This window comes from Astatotilapia calliptera, chromosome 6 (genome assembly GCF_964374335.1).
Source record: "Astatotilapia calliptera chromosome 6, fAstCal68.1, whole genome shotgun sequence".
NCBI classification, from domain to species: domain Eukaryota; kingdom Metazoa; phylum Chordata; class Actinopteri; order Cichliformes; family Cichlidae; genus Astatotilapia; species Astatotilapia calliptera.
This window is the reverse complement of record NC_137427.1, coordinates 10668851-10687997: the sequence shown is the minus strand read 5'-3', so window position 1 is coordinate 10687997 and position 19147 is coordinate 10668851. Positions and strand designations below refer to the sequence as shown.

Here is a 19147-nt window from a genome sequence, read left to right as displayed (position 1 = left end):
TTATAACTTTTTTTTTTTTTTGGCAGCGCTATTCTTAACACTTCTAACTTCTAAATACTTCTTTCACCACTAGATGGCCTATGTCAGCTATTTTATAAATTACTGAAATACATTTAGAGGAAGAGACATCGAAGAAAGCGCCATCCCCTCTGTACTTATAGTTCAGCTCTGCACGTCCCTTCTCATTGCTGTAAAAGACCACAGTGTCTGCTTAACATTTTCAAATCTTAAATTTCAATCAGCCAAAGCAAAGATGTGGAGCCTCCAAAACCTGCTTTTCATCCTCTGCAGTAAGTATTTTAAAAGAATAAATAAATAAACATATAAAGGTCAAAGGCAGATGTAGATTAAACAGTAGATTTATCTGTTTTACTGTTAAGGAGCAGTATGCAGGACCAGTTATGAAAAGTTAGATGGCTGTCCTGGTCATCTGATTATTTTTTTTACAGCTCTAACGTTGCTTCAAATAAAACATAATATTTTCAAAATGTCTTTACAGTGACTCTGAGATGTGTGACCTGTGAAGCAGGGGTGATCCATGTGACTGGATATGTGGGTAGAGAGGTTAACGTTTCCTGCTCTTATGATGAGGGTTATGAATCTTATGAAAAGTACCTGTGTAATAATGACTGTGGTAGTGGCGATGTTCTTATTACAACATCAAACTCCTCGAAAAATAAATACAGTATCCATGATGACAAAACAGCACGAATCTTCACAACGACCATCTCTGATCTTCAATCCACGGATGCTGGGAAATACTGGTGTGGAGTGACCATATTTGGAATAGATATTTACACTGAAATCGAGCTGAAATTAGTACCAGGTAAATAAAGACATGGACAGGATGAATTGTACATTTAAAGTGATTAAAAATTATATAAAGAAAGTTAAACGTACTGCCATTACCAGCTATATCTGCTGTAAAATCAACATACTGTTAAACTGTAGCTTAACTCAATACTCATTGGTTCAGTTTAGTACAATCAATCTTAAGCTCCTATGCTGACATCTCAGTGCTTAAGCCCGATGGATAAACATGTACAGACCAGTAACAAAAAGACATAAAACACTCCCGAGTAGATAAAATAATAAATGCAAACAGTAAACGCTCATATAAGCACTGCATGGTGGAAAAAAGTCACAACTTTATAAATGTATGTGAAACAAGCAAAAGACATTAAATCAGTGACTAATGAGGAGATAAAATAATAAATGCAAACAGTAAATATATTTAAACCCTCATATAAGCATGTATGTGAAGCAAGTGAAAGACTTTAAAACAATGAGTTGAATATAAAACTCTTGTTCTTTATATATAACCATTTTTTGGCTGTAACGCTTCTGGTGTTGTTTACCTTCTTGACAGACAGCTGCTGTGACACTGTGACCAAAGTTCATAAGCTCCAACAAGCTGAATATCTGGTGATTCTAAAATACCTTTTCTCTTTCAATCTGACAGAGTGGTGCTGTGTCAAATCAACTACAATAAATGGTACTGCAGGATATCCACTAACTTTGCAGTGTCCTTATCCTCGACAATATCGGCATAACAGCAAGTTCCTCTGTAAGGGAGACCACCGCAACAATTGCACAAAGATGGCGGTGAGTCAAAGGAGGTTCACACTGCAAGATAATGCTACTTCCAGTTCTTTCATGATGAAGATCACAGCACTGGAAGCAGATGATGCTGGGACATACTGGTGTGGGACAGACTCACAGTGGGGAGTTGGAAACTACACCAAGATTGAGCTGTCAGGTATGCTATGAACAATTTTGTATATATAATGCAACTAATAGATGTGTAAGCTGTGTGCTTGTTTGGGCTCAGTTCAGCTGTCTGAGGTGTGAACAAATGAAAAAAGAAAACTGTCTGCATGAAGCTCACAGTGAGCACAACAAATAGCACCACCGAAATAGAACTACTGACAACCTCACCTACTCGTTACTTATCAGATGAACATTTATCTGAAATCTGTTTTGGGGTCTGTTTTGTTTTGCTGTATGTAAGAATTTGTTAAGTTATACAAGCTTATGTGCTATGTGCTCACATGTATTAACTACAAATATAAAATAGGAATCAAGCAAACCTTGAAAGTGTAACTATCACCTGAGTATTAATACTGTGAAAACTGATACCATGGAATATATAACAATAACTTCATTTATGTAGCACTTTTAAAAACACAGAGTTAAAAAATGTTTCGTCAGGCTGAAGATAGGGTGGATTGAAGATTGAGTCAGCCAAGCTGACTGACTGGGGACGTCTGTTTCACAGCTTGTGCGCTACAACCTCAAAAGCACAATCACCTTTGGTTTTAAAAACAGATTGACAAACATGACCAATTTAATGTCTATGAAACTCCATGAAAAACAGTAACAGAAATAAGCACTGGTTTCTTGGTTGATTTATCTGTTTCCTGGTAATTCAATGGAGAAAACGTGAAAAAGTGTTTTGGTACAAACATTTGGTCAAATGACCCAGTGTTTTTGACTTTTTTGACTATAATCTGTCTCTGAAATATAGTTGCTGAGAGCACTAAGAGTTTTTTTTTCTCTTACAGTCTTTCTGCAGCACACCAGCACTGTAACTCCAGGCACCACAGTGGGAACAAGAATCCCAGGTAAAACTTTTTTTTTTTTTTTTTTTTTTTATTCTTCTTTTGTGCGTATGAAAACAAAGGCACTGCGCATGCGCGTTTTTACAGTGTTTTGAAAGTTCTTGGACAGCTGTGAGGAACACTCTCAGGGATCAGCCAGCTCGACCAGTAATTCTACCTTGTTGAAATCGTGCCAGCAGGGTTGATTAAACTGGATTCACCTGCAAATGCTGGTCCACTGACTCCATTTGTTTGTTTTAAGAAATGCATAATCCAAAATGAAAACAATGCAAATGTTTGCATAGATGTATTTAAATGAATGTCTACATTAGACCAATGAGTCAGAAGTCAATACTTTAGCAGTGAGAGATACCATAGAACTTTATTAAGGACTAAAAAGGTTCTCTCTTTTGTTATATTAACCCATCTTTAATACTGTAGCGTGACACCATAAGGGAGGATAAGTTTTTTCCAGGTATTCAGAGGGCCCGGTGGCGCCAGTGTCCGGCAGCCTCGCCTCTGTCAGTGCGCCCCAGGGTGGCTGTGGCTACAATGTAGCTTGCTATCACCAGTGTGTGAATGTGTGTGTGAATGGGTGAATGACTGGATGTGTAAAGCGCTTTGGGGTCCTTAGGGACTAGTAAAGCGCTATACAAATACAGGCCATTTACCATTTTATTTGCTGTTTGATTACCTTCTAAGAAAAAAATCTCCAAAGGGTCCAGAGACAGGGTATCACAAAGCACAGCAACTGAAACTGTCAAATGTTACAGGATTAAACCTCATCTAACTCTAAGCTATAGAACATTTCTCATGAAACATCTCCAACTGTAAAGTTTTACAGTCACTGTAGATCAGAAGTGTCAAACATAAAGCCCAGCGAGGACTCCACTACAGCCCGCTGGATGGGTTCGGCTATGTGAAGGGAGGACATGAATTTCTGCCTTTTAAACATGTTTTAATAAGATTTGCAGCTTATCTGTTATTTAATTATCTGCTATAGAAATTCATCTTTTGCCCTGAGAAATTAAATTCTGTTTATTTGTTATTAATGTCATGATGCGTGCTGTGTGGCAGGCAGGAGCTTAGACCCAAATGCAGGACTTGCAGAACACAGAGGGATGAACAAAAAACGGCAGCTTTATTGCTGGAAAAACTTTTCATCAAAAGCAAACTTCAAAAAACAACCCAAAATCTCAACACGACAACCAGAAACTATGAGACGAGAGAGAGAAACAAAACAGACTGAGAGCTAGACTAAGCCTCAGGACCACGGGAGGACGAAACACAGCACGAAGAAGTATGCTACAGCACAGGGTATGGAAAACACAGGATTAAATACGCACTGGCGTAATCAGGGAAAGGGAGACAGGATAGATACACAGCTTAACGAGAAATCAGACTTAACGAGAAAAGGGAAGCAAAACTAGACACACTGACATGAGACACAGACGTTCAAAGTAACACAGGAAACATGGCAGACACAGACTAGACACTGAACTAAACCTACACTAACACGAGGTGTCATGGTCCTGGGTCGATTTGTTCTCTATTTATTCTATGGTTCCTAGTGTCATATACTGGGTTGCCTGTGTCGAGCGGGTGGGCGTTGCGGCTTTACGCCACCATGACATGCTTTGCGGCAGTGCTGTCTATGTGCAGTTCTTCTCTTAGCTGCCACACCTGTTGTTGTGCTGTTATAACCCATGCTGGATACACGTTCAATAAAGCAGCATCATAAGAAAGCTACCGAGTGGTCATTCTACACCTAGGTTGTTCAGTTTATTAGAATTCCCCTCATGTCTTTACCCCGTGTCCCCCTCCACGTATCTGAGTTCCCATGCCTCATTTCTCCTCCTTGTGTTTTATTCCATGTTTTCCCCAGCCCGTTATGTCTGTGGTTTCTCTCCGTGTTCTCTCCTCCCCTCCTGTCTGTCTGTGTACTTCCTAAACTTTTCATTTACATCACACAGTGTCTTGTTGTTTGGTCTTATCTGATGTTTTGATGAATGCAGTTTTAATTGTATAATCTGGCACTGGCATCTAAGTCTTTCAGGTTTTCAGTCCAAGCAAGGAAACACCATTTCAATATAATATTCTGACGACTTCTTCAGCTCCTGTTAAAGATGTGTTGGTCACTGACAGTTTTTACTCTAGTCTTGCATCCTAAAAATAAATTTAACACCTGTGCAGGAGTGAAACCCTGAAGACTCTGAGCCCTTCATGGTCCACTGTTTGAAGTTTGTATTTATGTGAAAATAATTTCAACTGTTTCTACAGGTAGATTTTGAAGGTTTACAAATATAGCACAGCAGGTGAAGTTAAACACATCGAGACAAAGTGTACAATGGAATAACTGTCATTCAACTGGTTGTACCAAAGTGTTGTAGCTGCCTGATTCTCAGGACATGGAGTCATAATAATATGCCAGCAATTCTTTTTTTTTTTTTTTTTTTTTTTTGGCCTGTCCCGTTTGGCTCTTTTGCCATCAGAATTGTTGTCTAAAGGCAAAGAAAGATGCCCAACGGATTTACTTTACCAAACTGACCATCCCAGCCTTGCCGTAATGGTCCATTTGATTCACCTTTTATTGTTTATTTTATTTTCACTTACTGAATACGGGACAGACTTGACTGGGGGAAAGAAGGGGAGAAAGAAAGAGGGAAAGAGAAACAGCTGAGAAGAGGGACGGGGGAGAAGGGCAAAAGACAAAAACCAACAGAACGGGCAGAGAAAAAAAAATGCATATATCAATCACCTGGATCACCTGCTGAGAAAGAAAAAAGAAAGCAAGCAGAAGAGAACAAGAGTAATAGAATAAACAACATCACAATGATATATGGGAATATGACAGTAAATACTAAATGTTAAACATTATTGTGCAGCACATAAGATCAACAGAACACAGTGTGCTTTGAGGTAGGAGCCAAAAAGGGTGTAGTTTGTGGGTGTGATCACCCGTGTGTACACCTGTGAGCATGGACGCGCTTGTTTTTTGTTTTTTAAAAGGTTCCTTCATGTAATAATCTGCTAGAGGGTGTGGGGGGGCCACAGCCCCGTCCTCCAGGGCGTGAAGCAGGTGTGGAGGAGATCAAAACTCCAGACATCCAGAGGCCCCCAGGACACAAGAGACCAAGGAAGACCAACAGAGGGGCAGCTGCGCCACTGTCCCGGAAAGAGCTGAGGAGAGTCCCAGATGAGGGCTCACTCAGCAGCCGCGGAGCAGAAGCCAGGGGGAGTTGCAGTGACGCGCCCGTGAGCTCCGCCGGCAGCCAGCTGCGCCTGAGTGACCGAGCCCCAGGCCGAGAGGCCGGGGGCACCCCACCTCCGAAGTGGCCCGAGCGAGCCCCAGGCTCCAGGCCCCGATAAGCGGCCGCCAAGGAGTGAGCCGGTGTGTACCTGGACGCCCATCCCCGGACACAAAGAACCACCAACGCACCGATGTCTGAGGGGGTCCGCCACTGGCAGGGGAAGTGGTGGTAGGGGGAGATAGGCCTCCAAACCTTGGAGGGCCTGAGATGTCCCCAGAGAGGTGGCGCCTGACACCCAACCTGACATATAGACACAGACATACAGGCACACACAGATACAAACATCCATTCCCACCCTCATGCTCTCATATGCACTTACTCCACACTCAACCAACGTGGAGACAGACATAAAGAGACGTTGTACACATGATCACACTCCCCAAGCGTACTCTACAAACCGGGTCTAGGTGCCCCCGCCCCTGGAGGGGGGAACTGCACCCAGACCCAGGTGGTGTTTCCCTTTTCCCTGCGGTGGGGGGAGGCAGACCGCCCCGACTCCGCAGCAGCAGGAAGGCTCCACACTCCAGACCGCAGTCGGACGGCCAACTCCTCCTCCTAGTCCTAGCCCCCCTGCTCCAGCAGGTCGCAGAGAATGGGGGTGAAACTTTTACAGATACAGGAAACACGTGTGTGTTTGTTACTGTGTACTTCAGCTGATAGGTGTTGTGACAAGAAATACATTTTACACCATGAATTATGGTTAACATTTGGTTTTGGTCAAGCCAATATGTTAAAACATCTGTGGGTGTGTGCACCAGTAACCACAGTTAAGTTACACACATAACGTATAAACCAAAGATCATGAAACCATTACGTAAGTCCACAGGTCTGCTGTTAGGTCCATGAAAGATTGTTATTGAAACTGCAGTTTTACTGTGTTCTGTTTTGGTTTCTATTTTTCAGATGCAGCACTCTATGTGGTTTACACAGTACCCGTTGCGCTGCTGCTAATGTGTGTTCTAGTAATTGTCTATAAGTACAGATGTCTCAAAGGTATTGTTACATTCATATACAAACAGAGACCCTTAAACTCAGATGTGCATGAAAAACTAGCATAACCACATCTAATGCTGTGTATTTTCTGAAGCTGGGGACACCACGAGCAAACATACACCCAAGACAAAGAGCTCAAAGGAAGTGATGGGTGCAACAGGAAGCAGAGTAAGTCTTAGAGAAAGAATCTTAATAGAGTTGTGCGTCTATAACACACTCCACTATAAATAATTACAATAAAAGAAATGACTGATTTTACTCATAGTCCAAACAACCTTTAATATGTAAAATTTATTTGGCTGAAATGCCAGTGTATAGACATTTTTTTCAAAATGTTTCCAACAGCCCAGGTCTCTGCAACGTGTGTCGTTCATTGTTCTGCTTACTGTGTGCTGATTCTTTTTTAGATTTATGAAAATCAAGAAAGTGTCTTGACCTACAAAAAGCAACGCACCTGTAGCCACCATGAAGATCCAGGTAGAGATGAAGAGGTCTACGCAAACATGCCCACAACAGAAGAAATCCACTGTAATGAAAGTTTCCATAATAGAAAAACATGAATTGAGTTCACAACTGTGGTTCCATATATTTCATTTCATTAGTATTCCTTAGAGTGTTCATAAAACTTTCTACTCTTTTTAAAATAAAAATGTAGAATTCTCCAAATGTAAATTATCAACATGAGTGTGAACTAACTAAATAAGCAAAGTAAAATAAAATACAGTCTGGCGACACATAATAATACATTTAATAGTACATTGATTTCTATTCATCTTCATTTATTTTAACTAAATAAACTATAATCACCACAACTGCTTTTCCGATTACATCTGTACTTTCATTTACTTTTTTAAATAGATAGGTTGGGAAGCGTAACCAGAAGTTTGCCGGTTCAATCCCCGGGCTCTCTGTCCTGGTCGTTGTGTCCTTGGGCAAGACACTTTACCCTACCGCCTACTGGTGTTGACCAGAGGGGCCGATGGCGCGATATGGCTCGCTTCTGTCAGTCTGCCCCAGGGCAGCTGTGGCTACAACTGTAGCTTGCCTCCACCAGTGTGTGAATGTGAGAGTGAATGAATAGTGGCATTGTAAAGCCCTTTGGGTGCCTTGAAAAGCGCTATATAAATCCAATCCATTATTATTATTATTATTATTATTATTATTATTATGAGGACTGGGATCTGTTAAGGTCTATCACTATGTGTTGGCAGTTTGCAAGAGCAGCAGAGTGAAGGCAGCCAATGCCAAAGGAGTCAGTGAACTGAACTTTAGACTCCAGTTGAGTTGTCTGAGAGGAGAATTTGGAAGAAGCTCCTCGATCTCACAGACAGTCTATCCTATCCATGCATAGAAGAATCTGTGCAGGTCCCGAGGTGCAGATGATTTTTTCCCTACATGTTGGCATTGGCCTCTATAAATTCTCCCCATTTTGAATTCATGCTTTGGAACTGAAACAAAATCAGGAGATTAATGATGCTTTTATATTAAAGCATGCTTAAAGTCAACAGGATAAAAGACAAAACCTCTGAGGTTTACTTTTCTGCAGTGAAAGCTTGGACTTTCAAATCTGTAAGTACAATTTCCTAGATCTTATAACTTTTTTTTTTTTTTGGCAGCGCTATTCTTAACACTTCTAACTTCTAAATACTTCTTTCACCACTAGATGGCCTATGTCAGCTATTTTATAAATTACTGAAATACATTTAGAGGAAGAGACATCGAAGAAAGCGCCATCCCCTCTGTACTTATAGTTCAGCTCTGCACGTCCCTTCTCATTGCTGTAAAAGACCACAGTGTCTGCTTAACATTTTCAAATCTTAAATTTCAATCAGCCAAAGCAAAGATGTGGAGCCTCCAAAACCTGCTTTTCATCCTCTGCAGTAAGTATTTTAAAAGAATAAATAAATAAACATATAAAGGTCAAAGGCAGATGTAGATTAAACAGTAGATTTATCTGTTTTACTGTTAAGGAGCAGTATGCAGGACCAGTTATGAAAAGTTAGATGGCTGTCCTGGTCATCTGATTATTTTTTTTACAGCTCTAACGTTGCTTCAAATAAAACATAATATTTTCAAAATGTCTTTACAGTGACTCTGAGATGTGTGACCTGTGAAGCAGGGGTGATCCATGTGACTGGATATGTGGGTAGAGAGGTTAACGTTTCCTGCTCTTATGATGAGGGTTATGAATCTTATGAAAAGTACCTGTGTAATAATGACTGTGGTAGTGGCGATGTTCTTATTACAACATCAAACTCCTCGAAAAATAAATACAGTATCCATGATGACAAAACAGCACGAATCTTCACAACGACCATCTCTGATCTTCAATCCACGGATGCTGGGAAATACTGGTGTGGAGTGACCATATTTGGAATAGATATTTACACTGAAATCGAGCTGAAATTAGTACCAGGTAAATAAAGACATGGACAGGATGAATTGTACATTTAAAGTGATTAAAAATTATATAAAGAAAGTTAAACGTACTGCCATTACCAGCTATATCTGCTGTAAAATCAACATACTGTTAAACTGTAGCTTAACTCAATACTCATTGGTTCAGTTTAGTACAATCAATCTTAAGCTCCTATGCTGACATCTCAGTGCTTAAGCCCGATGGATAAACATGTACAGACCAGTAACAAAAAGACATAAAACACTCCCGAGTAGATAAAATAATAAATGCAAACAGTAAACGCTCATATAAGCACTGCATGGTGGAAAAAAGTCACAACTTTATAAATGTATGTGAAACAAGCAAAAGACATTAAATCAGTGACTAATGAGGAGATAAAATAATAAATGCAAACAGTAAATATATTTAAACCCTCATATAAGCATGTATGTGAAGCAAGTGAAAGACTTTAAAACAATGAGTTGAATATAAAACTCTTGTTCTTTATATATAACCATTTTTTGGCTGTAACGCTTCTGGTGTTGTTTACCTTCTTGACAGACAGCTGCTGTGACACTGTGACCAAAGTTCAAAGTTATGAGGGATACTCTGAGTCTGTCAGTTGTCCGTATGAGTCTCAGTACCACAACAGCCTGAAGTACATCTGCAGAGGAAACCGGCCCTCCACATGTCTGCAGCAGGCACTGATCACCTCTGACACCAAACAAAATGGGCGATTCAGACTTGATGATGACAAAATGTCAGGAACATTCACAGTGACCATTAACAGCTTGACTCAAAATGATTCAGGATCATACCTCTGTGGTGTCCAAAGAAACTCTGACGTGGATGTTTTCTCTGCTGTTGAGCTGGAAGTTGAAGGTGAGAGTTCATAGTTATACTTAATTACAGCAGCCTGAATATATCAATGATTTCTCTTCAATAAGCTCCAAACAAGCTGAATATCTGGTGATTCTAAAATACCTTTTCTCTTTCAATCTGACAGAGTGGTGCTGTGTCAAATCAACTACAATAAATGGTACTGCAGGATATCCACTAACTTTGCAGTGTCCTTATCCTCGACAATATCGGCATAACAGCAAGTTCCTCTGTAAGGGAGACCACCGCAACAATTGCACAAAGATGGCGGTGAGTCAAAGGAGGTTCACACTGCAAGATAATGCTACTTCCAGTTCTTTCATGATGAAGATCACAGCACTGGAAGCAGATGATGCTGGGACATACTGGTGTGGGACAGACTCACAGTGGAGAGTTGGAAACTACACCAAGATTGAGCTGTCAGGTATGCTATGAACAATTTTGTATATATAATGCAACTAATAGATGTGTAAGCTGTGTGCTTGTTTGGGCTCAGTTCAGCTGTCTGAGGTGTGAACAAATGAAAAAAGAAAACTGTCTGCATGAAGCTCACAGTGAGCACAACAAATAGCACCACCGAAATAGAACTACTGACAACCTCACCTACTCGTTACTTATCAGATGAACATTTATCTGAAATCTGTTTTGGGGTCTGTTTTGTTTTGCTGTATGTAAGAATTTGTTAAGTTATACAAGCTTATGTGCTATGTGCTCACATGTATTAACTACAAATATAAAATAGGAATCAAGCAAACCTTGAAAGTGTAACTATCACCTGAGTATTAATACTGTGAAAACTGATACCATGGAATATATAACAATAACTTCATTTATGTAGCACTTTTAAAAACACAGAGTTAAAAAATGTTTCACAATTTAAAAAAGCAAAACAAACGTCAGGCTGAAGATAGGGTGGATTGAAGATTGAGTCAGCCAAGCTGACTGACTGGGGACGTCTGTTTCACAGTTTGTGCGCTACAACCTCAAAAGCACAATCACCTTTGGTTTTAAAAACAGATTGACAAACATGACCAATTTAATGTCTATGAAACTCCATGAAATACAGTAACAGAAATAAGCACTGGTTTCTTGGTTGATTTATCTGTTTCCTGGTAATTCAATGGAGAAAACGTGAAAAGGTGTTTTGGTACAAACATTTGGTCAAATGACCCAGTGTTTTTGACTTTTTTGACTATAATCTGTCTCTGAAATATAGTTGCTGAGAGCACTAAGAGTTTTTTTTTCTCTTACAGTCTTTCTGCAGCACACCAGCACTGTAACTCCAGGCACCACAGTGGGAACAAGAATCCCAGGTAAAACTTTTACAGATACAGGAAACACGTGTGTGTTTGTTACTGTGTACTTCAGCTGATAGGTGTTGTGACAAGAAATACATTTTACACCATGAATTATGGTTAACATTTGGTTTTGGTCAAGCCAATATGTTAAAACATCTGTGGGTGTGTGCACCAGTAACCACAGTTAAGTTACACACATAACGTATAAACCAAAGATCATGAAACCATTACGTAAGTCCACAGGTCTGCTGTTAGGTCCATGAAAGATTGTTATTGAAACTGCAGTTTTACTGTGTTCTGTTTTGGTTTCTATTTTTCAGATGCAGCACTCTATGTGGTTTACACAGTACCCGTTGCGCTGCTGCTAATGTGTGTTCTAGTAATTGTTTATAAGTACAGATGTCTCAAAGGTATTGTTACATTCATATACAAACAGAGACCCTTAAACTCAGATGTGCATGAAAAACTAGCATAACCACATCTAATGCTGTGTATTTTCTGAAGCTGGGGACACCACGAGCAAACATACACCCAAGACAAAGAGCTCAAAGGAAGTGATGGGTGCAACAGGAAGCAGAGTAAGTCTTAGAGAAAGAATCTTAATAGAGTTGTGCGTCTATAACACACTCCACTATAAATAATTACAATAAAAGAAATGACTGATTTTACTCATAGTCCAAACAACCTTTAATATGTAAAATTTATTTGGCTGAAATGCCAGTGCATAGACATTTTTTTCAAAATGTTTCCAACAACCCAGGTCTCTGCAACGTGTGTCGTTCATTGTTCTGCTTACTGTGTGCTGATTCTTTTTTAGATTTATGAAAATCAAGAAAGTGTCTTGACCTACAAAAAGCAACGCACCTGTAGCCACCATGAAGATCCAGGTAGAGATGAAGAGGTCTACGCAAACATGCCCACAACAGAAGAAATCCACTGTAATGAAAGTTTCCATAATAGAAAAACATGAATTGAGTTCACAACTGTGGTTCCATATATTTCATTTCATTAGTATTCCTTAGAGTGTTCATAAAACTTTCTACTCTTTTTAAAATAAAAATGTAGAATTCTCCAAATGTAAATTATCAACATGAGTGTGAACTAACTAAATAAGCAAAGTAAAATAAAATACAGTCTGGCGAAACATAATAATACATTTAATAGTACATTGATTTCTATTCATCTTCATTTATTTTAACTAAATAAACTATAATCACCACAACTGCTTTTCCGATTACATCTGTACTTTCATTTACTTTTTTAAATAGATAGGTTGGGAAGCGTAACCAGAAGTTTGCCGGTTCAATCCCTGGGCTCTCTGTCCTGGTCGTTGTGTCCTTGGGCAAGACACTTTACCCTACCGCCTACTGGTGTTGACCAGAGGGGCCGATGGCGCGATATGGCTCGCTTCTGTCAGTCTGCCCCAGGGCAGCTGTGGCTACAACTGTAGCTTGCCTCCACCAGTGTGTGAATGTGAGAGTGAATGAATAGTGGCATTGTAAAGCCCTTTGGGTGCCTTGAAAAGCACTATATAAATCCAATCCATTATTATTATTATTATTATTATTATTATTATTATTATTATTATTATGAGGACTGGGATCTGTTAAGGTCTATCACTATGTGTTGGCAGTTTGCAAGAGCAGCAGAGTGAAGGCAGCCAATGCCAAAGGAGTCAGTGAACTGAACTTTAGACTCCAGTTGAGTTGTCTGAGAGGAGAATTTGGAAGAAGCTCCTCGATCTCACAGACAGTCTATCCTATCCATGCATAGAAGAATCTGTGCAGGTCCCGAGGTGCAGATGATTTTTTCCCTACATGTTGGCATTGGCCTCTATAAATTCTCCCCATTTTGAATTCATGCTTTGGAACTGAAACAAAATCAGGAGATTAATGATGCTTTTATATTAAAGCATGCTTAAAGTCAACAGGATAAAAGACAAAACCTCTGAGGTTTACTTTTCTGCAGTGAAAGCTTGGACTTTCAAATCTGTAAGTATAATTTCCTAGATGTTATAACTTTTTTTTTTTTTGGCAGCGCTATTCTTAACACTTCTAACTTCTAAATACTTCTTTCACCACTAGATGGCCTATGTCAGCTATTTTATAAATTACTGAAATACATTTAGAGGAAGAGACATCGAAGAAAGCGCCATCCCCTCTGTACTTATAGTTCAGCTCTGCACGTCCCTTCTCATTGCTGTAAAAGACCACAGTGTCTGCTTAACATTTTCAAATCTTAAATTTCAATCAGCCAAAGCAAAGATGTGGATCCTCCAAAACCTGCTTTTCATCCTCTGCAGTAAGTATTTTAAAAGAATAAATAAATAAACATATAAAGGTCAAAGGCAGATGTAGATTAAACAGTAGATTTATCTGTTTTACTGTTAAGGAGCAGTATGCAGGACCAGTTATGAAAAGTTAGATGGCTGTCCTGGTCATCTGATTTTTTTTTACAGCTCTAACGTTGCTTCAAATAAAATATAATATTTTCAAAATGTCTTTACAGTTACTCTGAGATGTGTGACCTGTGAAGCAGGGGTGATCTATGTGACTGGATATGTGGGGAGAGAGGTTAACGTTTCCTGCTCTTATGATGAGGGTTATGAATCTTATGAAAAGTACCTGTGTAAGAACGACTGTGGTGACAGTGATCTTCTTATTACAACATCAAACTCCGTGAAAAACAAATACAGGATCCATGATGACAAAACAGCACAAATCTTCACAACAACCATCGCTGATCTTCAATCCACGGATGCTGGGAAATACTGGTGTGGAGTGACCAGAACTGGAATAGATATCTACACTGAAGTCGAGCTGAAATTAGTACCAGGTAAATAAAGACATGGATTTGTACATTTAAAGTGATTAAAAATTATATAAAGAAAGTTAAACGTACTGCCATTACCAGCTATATCTGCAGTAAAATCAACATACTGTTTAACTGTAGTTTAACTCAACAGTCACTGGTTGGGTTTAGTTGAATCTTTAATTAAGATCACATTCATTCATCCCACTGATTTAGCCTGATAGATAAACATCTACAGACCAGTAGCAACAACACTTAAAAAACTGATGAGGAGATAAAATAATAAATAGCTTTGCAAAAACTGCATAAAAAGCACTTGCAGCAACAAAAACATAATATTCCAGAAACACGCTTTGCCGATCCGATCAGCTGTTTGTAACACTTCCTACGTCCATCAGCGTGAACTGTCGCATGTCCGCCATGACCTGCCCGAAACCGGAAGTGACGTAATTTTGCGGAAATGTAGTTTTTTACGATTGGGGCCTTATGAGCCTACACTTATGTTTTTAAAAGTTATGTTTGAGTTTATGATTTTCTGTGTTGTTTCTGGGATGCTTACGACTCATATTGCACTGCTGGAAATAGTTTATTTTGATGCATATGCTGTTATTTTGCATATTTGCACTATAATATTTATTTTCGTTTTTCCTGCAGTGTATGAAAATTGGTGTATTTCAAAAATAAAACTATGAAGACACTTAAAATAAATTTCTTGTGGTGGGAAACTAGTTTGTCCAACTTTTTTGTATTTACAGTTTTGAGGGATAAGCCTCTTAAATTTCTCTAACTAGAAATATATGTTAAAAAAACAAAAACGATTTTCAATATTTTTGTAGTTTATTGCACTTTTTTGCAATTTATGTAATTACAATGCACCTAATGCAGACATATTATTAAAGTTTGGGCTATAATGGTTGTATTGATGTATAGCAACTTGAAATGCTCCCAAAAATGGCTCCACAGCATGTAAAAATATAATATAAGCTCTGGCGAACTTGGTTCTATGGTAGGTCTTAAAGGGTTAAATGAATTGTGATCTAAATGCAGAAGTAAAAGGCTTAAACATTACCTAGATGTGAATATACAAATTGTGGGCGTCACATTTTCAGTTTATTTCCTGTCAAATTTCTACTTCTACGAAGCAAAGCAAAGATGTGGAGCCTTCAAAACCTGCTGTTTACCATCTGTAGTAAGTTGTTTTAATGACTAAATAAGTAAATAGATGAAGATTAAAGGTAAATCTAGATTAAACGTATAACTATTTATTTGCAGTGCCACACCTTTTGTTGATTTTGGTATTTTCATTAGTAATAGCAATGCTAGTATGAGTGCTGAAATGACAAAATAAATGAAATATTTTTTATACTGTCTTTTCTTTACAGTCGCTCTGAGATGTGTGCCCAGTGCAGAAGAGGTGATCCATGTGACTGGATATGTGGGGAGAGAGGTTAACGTTTCCTGCTCCTATGATGAGGGTTACGAGTCTTATGAGAAGTATCTGTGTAAGAACGATTGTGGCAGCGATGATGATGTTCTTATTAAAACATCTGAATCACGGAAAAACAAATACAGGATCAGTGATGACAAAACAGCACAAATCTTCACAACAACCATCGCTGATCTTCAATCCACGGATGCTGGGAAATACTGGTGTGGAGTGACCAGAACTGGAAAAGATATCTACACTGAAGTCGAGCTGAAATTAGTACCAGGTAAATAAAGACATGGATTTGTACATTTAAAGTGATTAAAAATTATATAAAGAAAGTTAAACGTACTGCCATTACCAGCTATAGCTGCAGTAAAATCAACATACTGTTTAACTGTAGTTTAACTCAACAGTCACTGGTTGGGTTTAGTTGAATCTTTAATTAAGATCACATTCATTCATCCCACTGATTTAGCCTGATAGATAAACATCTACAGACCAGTAGCAACAACACTTAAAAAACTGATGAGGAGATAAAATAATAAATGCAAATAGTAAATATATTTAAACCGTCATACAAGCACTGCAGGATAGAAAAAAGTCACAACTTTATAAATCTATGTGAAGCATTTGTGAGTAGAATAAAACAATGATTAGAATAGAATGTGCTTAGGTTTACTTACATAATACGGTGTGACTGTAGATTAGAAGAACGGGAAATGATTCATAACTGTGTTTTGTTGGGATGACTTTGTCAACCCCTGTTCAGAGGACTATAGTGGACTTTTGTTGTCAACTAGCTATATGTTCTGGTGTGTAACTGTGTAGAATAAGGAATTTATTGACAGTGGGGGTCTGCCTGTTGAAAATGAGGAGTAAAAGCTGACTGAACAATAGAATTAGTGGAAAACTACTGAAGAGGGGTGGCACAGGGCAGCCCCTCCACTTACTCTATAAAGGTGTGTATGAGGGGTGCTCCTCAGATCCACTTGGTGCTTGCTGTGGCTGCATGTAGGGGGATCTCCCAGTGTGCATTGTTAATAAAGCTTTGATGAAAAATACTCCAGCCTCATCTGACCCTTCTTCTCCAGCTGGGATATCAAACAGATCAATGAGGTCAAGAAGAAGTAAACCTCAACAAAACCAAAAAACATTAAAACAATGAGTTGAAATATGAAAATTTTATTCCTTATATATAGCCATTTATGGGTGTAACACTTCTTCTGGTGTTGTTTACCTTCTTGACAGACAGCTGCTGTGACACTGTGACCAAAGTTCAAAGTTATGAGGGATACTCTGAGTCTGTCAGTTGTCCGTATGAGTCTCGGTACCACAACAGCCTGAAGTACATCTGCAGAGGAAACCGGCCCTCCACATGTCTGCAGCAGGCACTGATCACCTCTGACACCAAACAAAATGGGCGATTCAGACTTGATGATGACAAAGTGTCAGGAACATTCACAGTGACCATTAACAGCTTGACTCGTAATGATTCAGGATCGTACCTCTGTGGTGTTCAAGGAAACTCTGACGTGGATGTTTTCTCTGCTGTTGAGCTGGAAGTTGAAGGTGAGAGTTCATAGTAATAGCTCTTTACACCAGCGCCAAGAAGACATTGTTTGCAGTCAAATAGTTTTGTGAAATTTGAATACTTCATGATTAAATAATACCATTTCTTTTTTGATCTGACAGAGTGGTGCTGTGTCAAAGCAAAACACATAAATGGTATTGTAGGAAATCTACTACTTTTGCAGTGTCCTTATCCTCCACAACACCGAAATAACAGCAAGTTCCTCTGTAAGGGAGACCAACGCAACAAATGCACAGACATCTCGATGGATCAAAGGGTCACACTGCAAGATGATGCTGCCTCCAGCTCCTTCACAGTGAGGATCAGATACTCAGATGTACATGATACTGGGACATACTGGTGTGGGTCAGACCCACAGTGGAGAGTTGGAAATTACACCAAGATTGAGCTGTCAGTGGGTAAGATGAACATTTTTTGATGCAAATGAAATTAATTGAGTTCCTTCTTTTGGTCCCCACTGTAGAAACAAAGGCTGTGGCTTGTTGTTTAGTTGTGTGCAGTTAGATCAGAAAAAAAATTAGCAATACCATATTTTACACTAAGCACAGACTGTACCAGTCATCTAATTTCTTTTTACAGCTCTAACATTGCTTCAAATAAAACATAATATTTTCACATTGTCTTTATAGTTACTGTGAGATGTGTGACCTGTGATATAGGGGTGAGTAGTAACATATATGCACTTTTTTCAGACCTAAAATCATAAGACCGTCTGACCACTAAATAAATAAATGGTAGGTTAGCGTGTGTGTGTGTGTGTGTTAATTAAGACCTTGTGGTTTTCATTTTTTACAGAGGACACGCAGTTGAGTTTTTCTACGCAGACCACTATGACAAGATAATGAAGAGACTATGAACGCCACGGCTCATCCCTGCCATCCGACTCTTACTCTGGTCATACAACATCTGGAAGGCTAAGAATGATCCCACATGCATTGTGATGTCTGTTCTTCATGACCTTAAACCATCATTAAACATAGAACTAGCCATCGATGATGTGCTCGACCACATACTGGATTATGATGATACTGTTAAACTGAGACTGGTCCGCATGATCATGAATTACTCATAGGGAAGCGTAAGATTTAATGTATGCTGTTCAGTATTCATTGTGAATGTGAATTAAATAAAAAGATGTCTTAACATCAACATCTGCATCATTTGTGCCTCAAACAGATCATGAAAAACACCTTGTATAAAATATATCATGATCCAGCCCATTCTGCAGGGCTGGGTGGTGTAAATAAGCTACGTATAGCAGCAGGAGAGGCAACAGGTGTAACGCCACCACTATTGCAGGTGACACGTTATTTAGAAGGAGATGACACTTACACTCTTCATAAAACTGTGAGGATACACTTTCCCAGAAATAGATTATTGGTGAATGAGATCGACAGACAGTTTCAAGCCGACCTGGTTGATATGCCTGAATATTCAGCAGATAATGATAATGTGAGATACCTGACAACATGTATAGATGTATTCTCAAAGTATGCATGGGTTAGATGTCTCACAAACAAGACAGGGCAGCTGTAGGATATGCTTACTGCGGGAAGGATCCCTATGAAACTACAAACCAGTAAAGGCTTTTATAATACAACCTTTAAACAGCTGATGAAGCAATATAATATCAAGCATTTCTCAACAGCTAGCAGGGTTAAATCTAGCGTTATGGAGAGATTTACCCGAAGCTTCGAGGGTAGAATGTGGAAGTACTTAACATCTGCCAAGTCCCGGAGATACGTAGATGTCATCCTTGATCTCACACAAGCATATAACAAGTCTTATCATAGGTCTATTCAAATGGCACCAGCAGAGGTGAATAACGATAATGAGA

General features: G+C 39.1%; 3 protein-coding genes across 3 annotated transcripts; all 3 read left to right on the top strand.

Moving 5' to 3' along the window:
• Positions 1-1439: 1439 nt before the first annotated feature.
• Positions 1440-7576, top strand: LOC145429382 (uncharacterized). Its single transcript, XM_080302738.1, has 5 exons — positions 1440-1759; positions 2565-2624; positions 6815-6904; positions 6999-7072; positions 7312-7576. Exons 1-5 carry the CDS (start codon positions 1600-1602, stop codon positions 7462-7464), a joined length of 537 nt encoding a protein of 178 aa, XP_080158864.1. The 5' UTR covers positions 1440-1599; the 3' UTR covers positions 7465-7576.
• Positions 7577-7962: 386 nt separating this feature from the next.
• On the top strand, positions 7963-12628 carry LOC145429383 (polymeric immunoglobulin receptor-like). Its single transcript, XM_080302746.1, has 8 exons — positions 7963-8784; positions 8994-9320; positions 9864-10184; positions 10309-10605; positions 11435-11494; positions 11800-11889; positions 11984-12057; positions 12297-12628. Exons 1-8 carry the CDS (start codon positions 8748-8750, stop codon positions 12447-12449), a joined length of 1359 nt encoding a protein of 452 aa, XP_080158872.1. The 5' UTR covers positions 7963-8747; the 3' UTR covers positions 12450-12628.
• Positions 12629-13387: 759 nt separating this feature from the next.
• Positions 13388-18459, top strand: LOC113023401 (polymeric immunoglobulin receptor-like). The gene is made up of 6 exons (XM_080302747.1): positions 13388-13780; positions 13988-14314; positions 16968-17288; positions 17412-17708; positions 17940-17971; positions 18106-18459. Exons 1-6 carry the CDS (start codon positions 13744-13746, stop codon positions 18118-18120), a joined length of 1029 nt encoding a protein of 342 aa, XP_080158873.1. The 5' UTR covers positions 13388-13743; the 3' UTR covers positions 18121-18459.
• Positions 18460-19147: the final 688 nt, after the last annotated feature.

Excerpts from the sequence above, each read along its gene's own strand:
- LOC145429383 (XM_080302746.1), top strand. The coding sequence starts at position 8,748 with ATGTGGAGCCTCCAAAACCTGCTTTTCATCCTCTGCA. Across the intron at positions 10,606-11,434 it reads CACCAAGATTGAGCTGTCAG|TCTTTCTGCAGCACACCAGC; the intron begins GTATGCTATGAA and ends TTTCTCTTACAG. Across the intron at positions 11,495-11,799 it reads AGTGGGAACAAGAATCCCAG|ATGCAGCACTCTATGTGGTT; the intron begins GTAAAACTTTTA and ends TCTATTTTTCAG.
- LOC145429382 (XM_080302738.1), top strand. The coding sequence starts at position 1,600 with ATGGCGGTGAGTCAAAGGAGGTTCACACTGCAAGATAATGCTACTTCC. Across the intron at positions 2,625-6,814 it reads AGTGGGAACAAGAATCCCAG|ATGCAGCACTCTATGTGGTT; the intron begins GTAAAACTTTTT and ends TCTATTTTTCAG. Across the intron at positions 6,905-6,998 it reads TAAGTACAGATGTCTCAAAG|CTGGGGACACCACGAGCAAA; the intron begins GTATTGTTACAT and ends TATTTTCTGAAG.
- LOC113023401 (XM_080302747.1), top strand. The coding sequence starts at position 13,744 with ATGTGGATCCTCCAAAACCTGCTTTTCATCCTCTGCA. Across the intron at positions 13,781-13,987 it reads CCTGCTTTTCATCCTCTGCA|TTACTCTGAGATGTGTGACC; the intron begins GTAAGTATTTTA and ends ATGTCTTTACAG. Across the intron at positions 17,709-17,939 it reads CAAGATTGAGCTGTCAGTGG|TTACTGTGAGATGTGTGACC; the intron begins GTAAGATGAACA and ends TTGTCTTTATAG.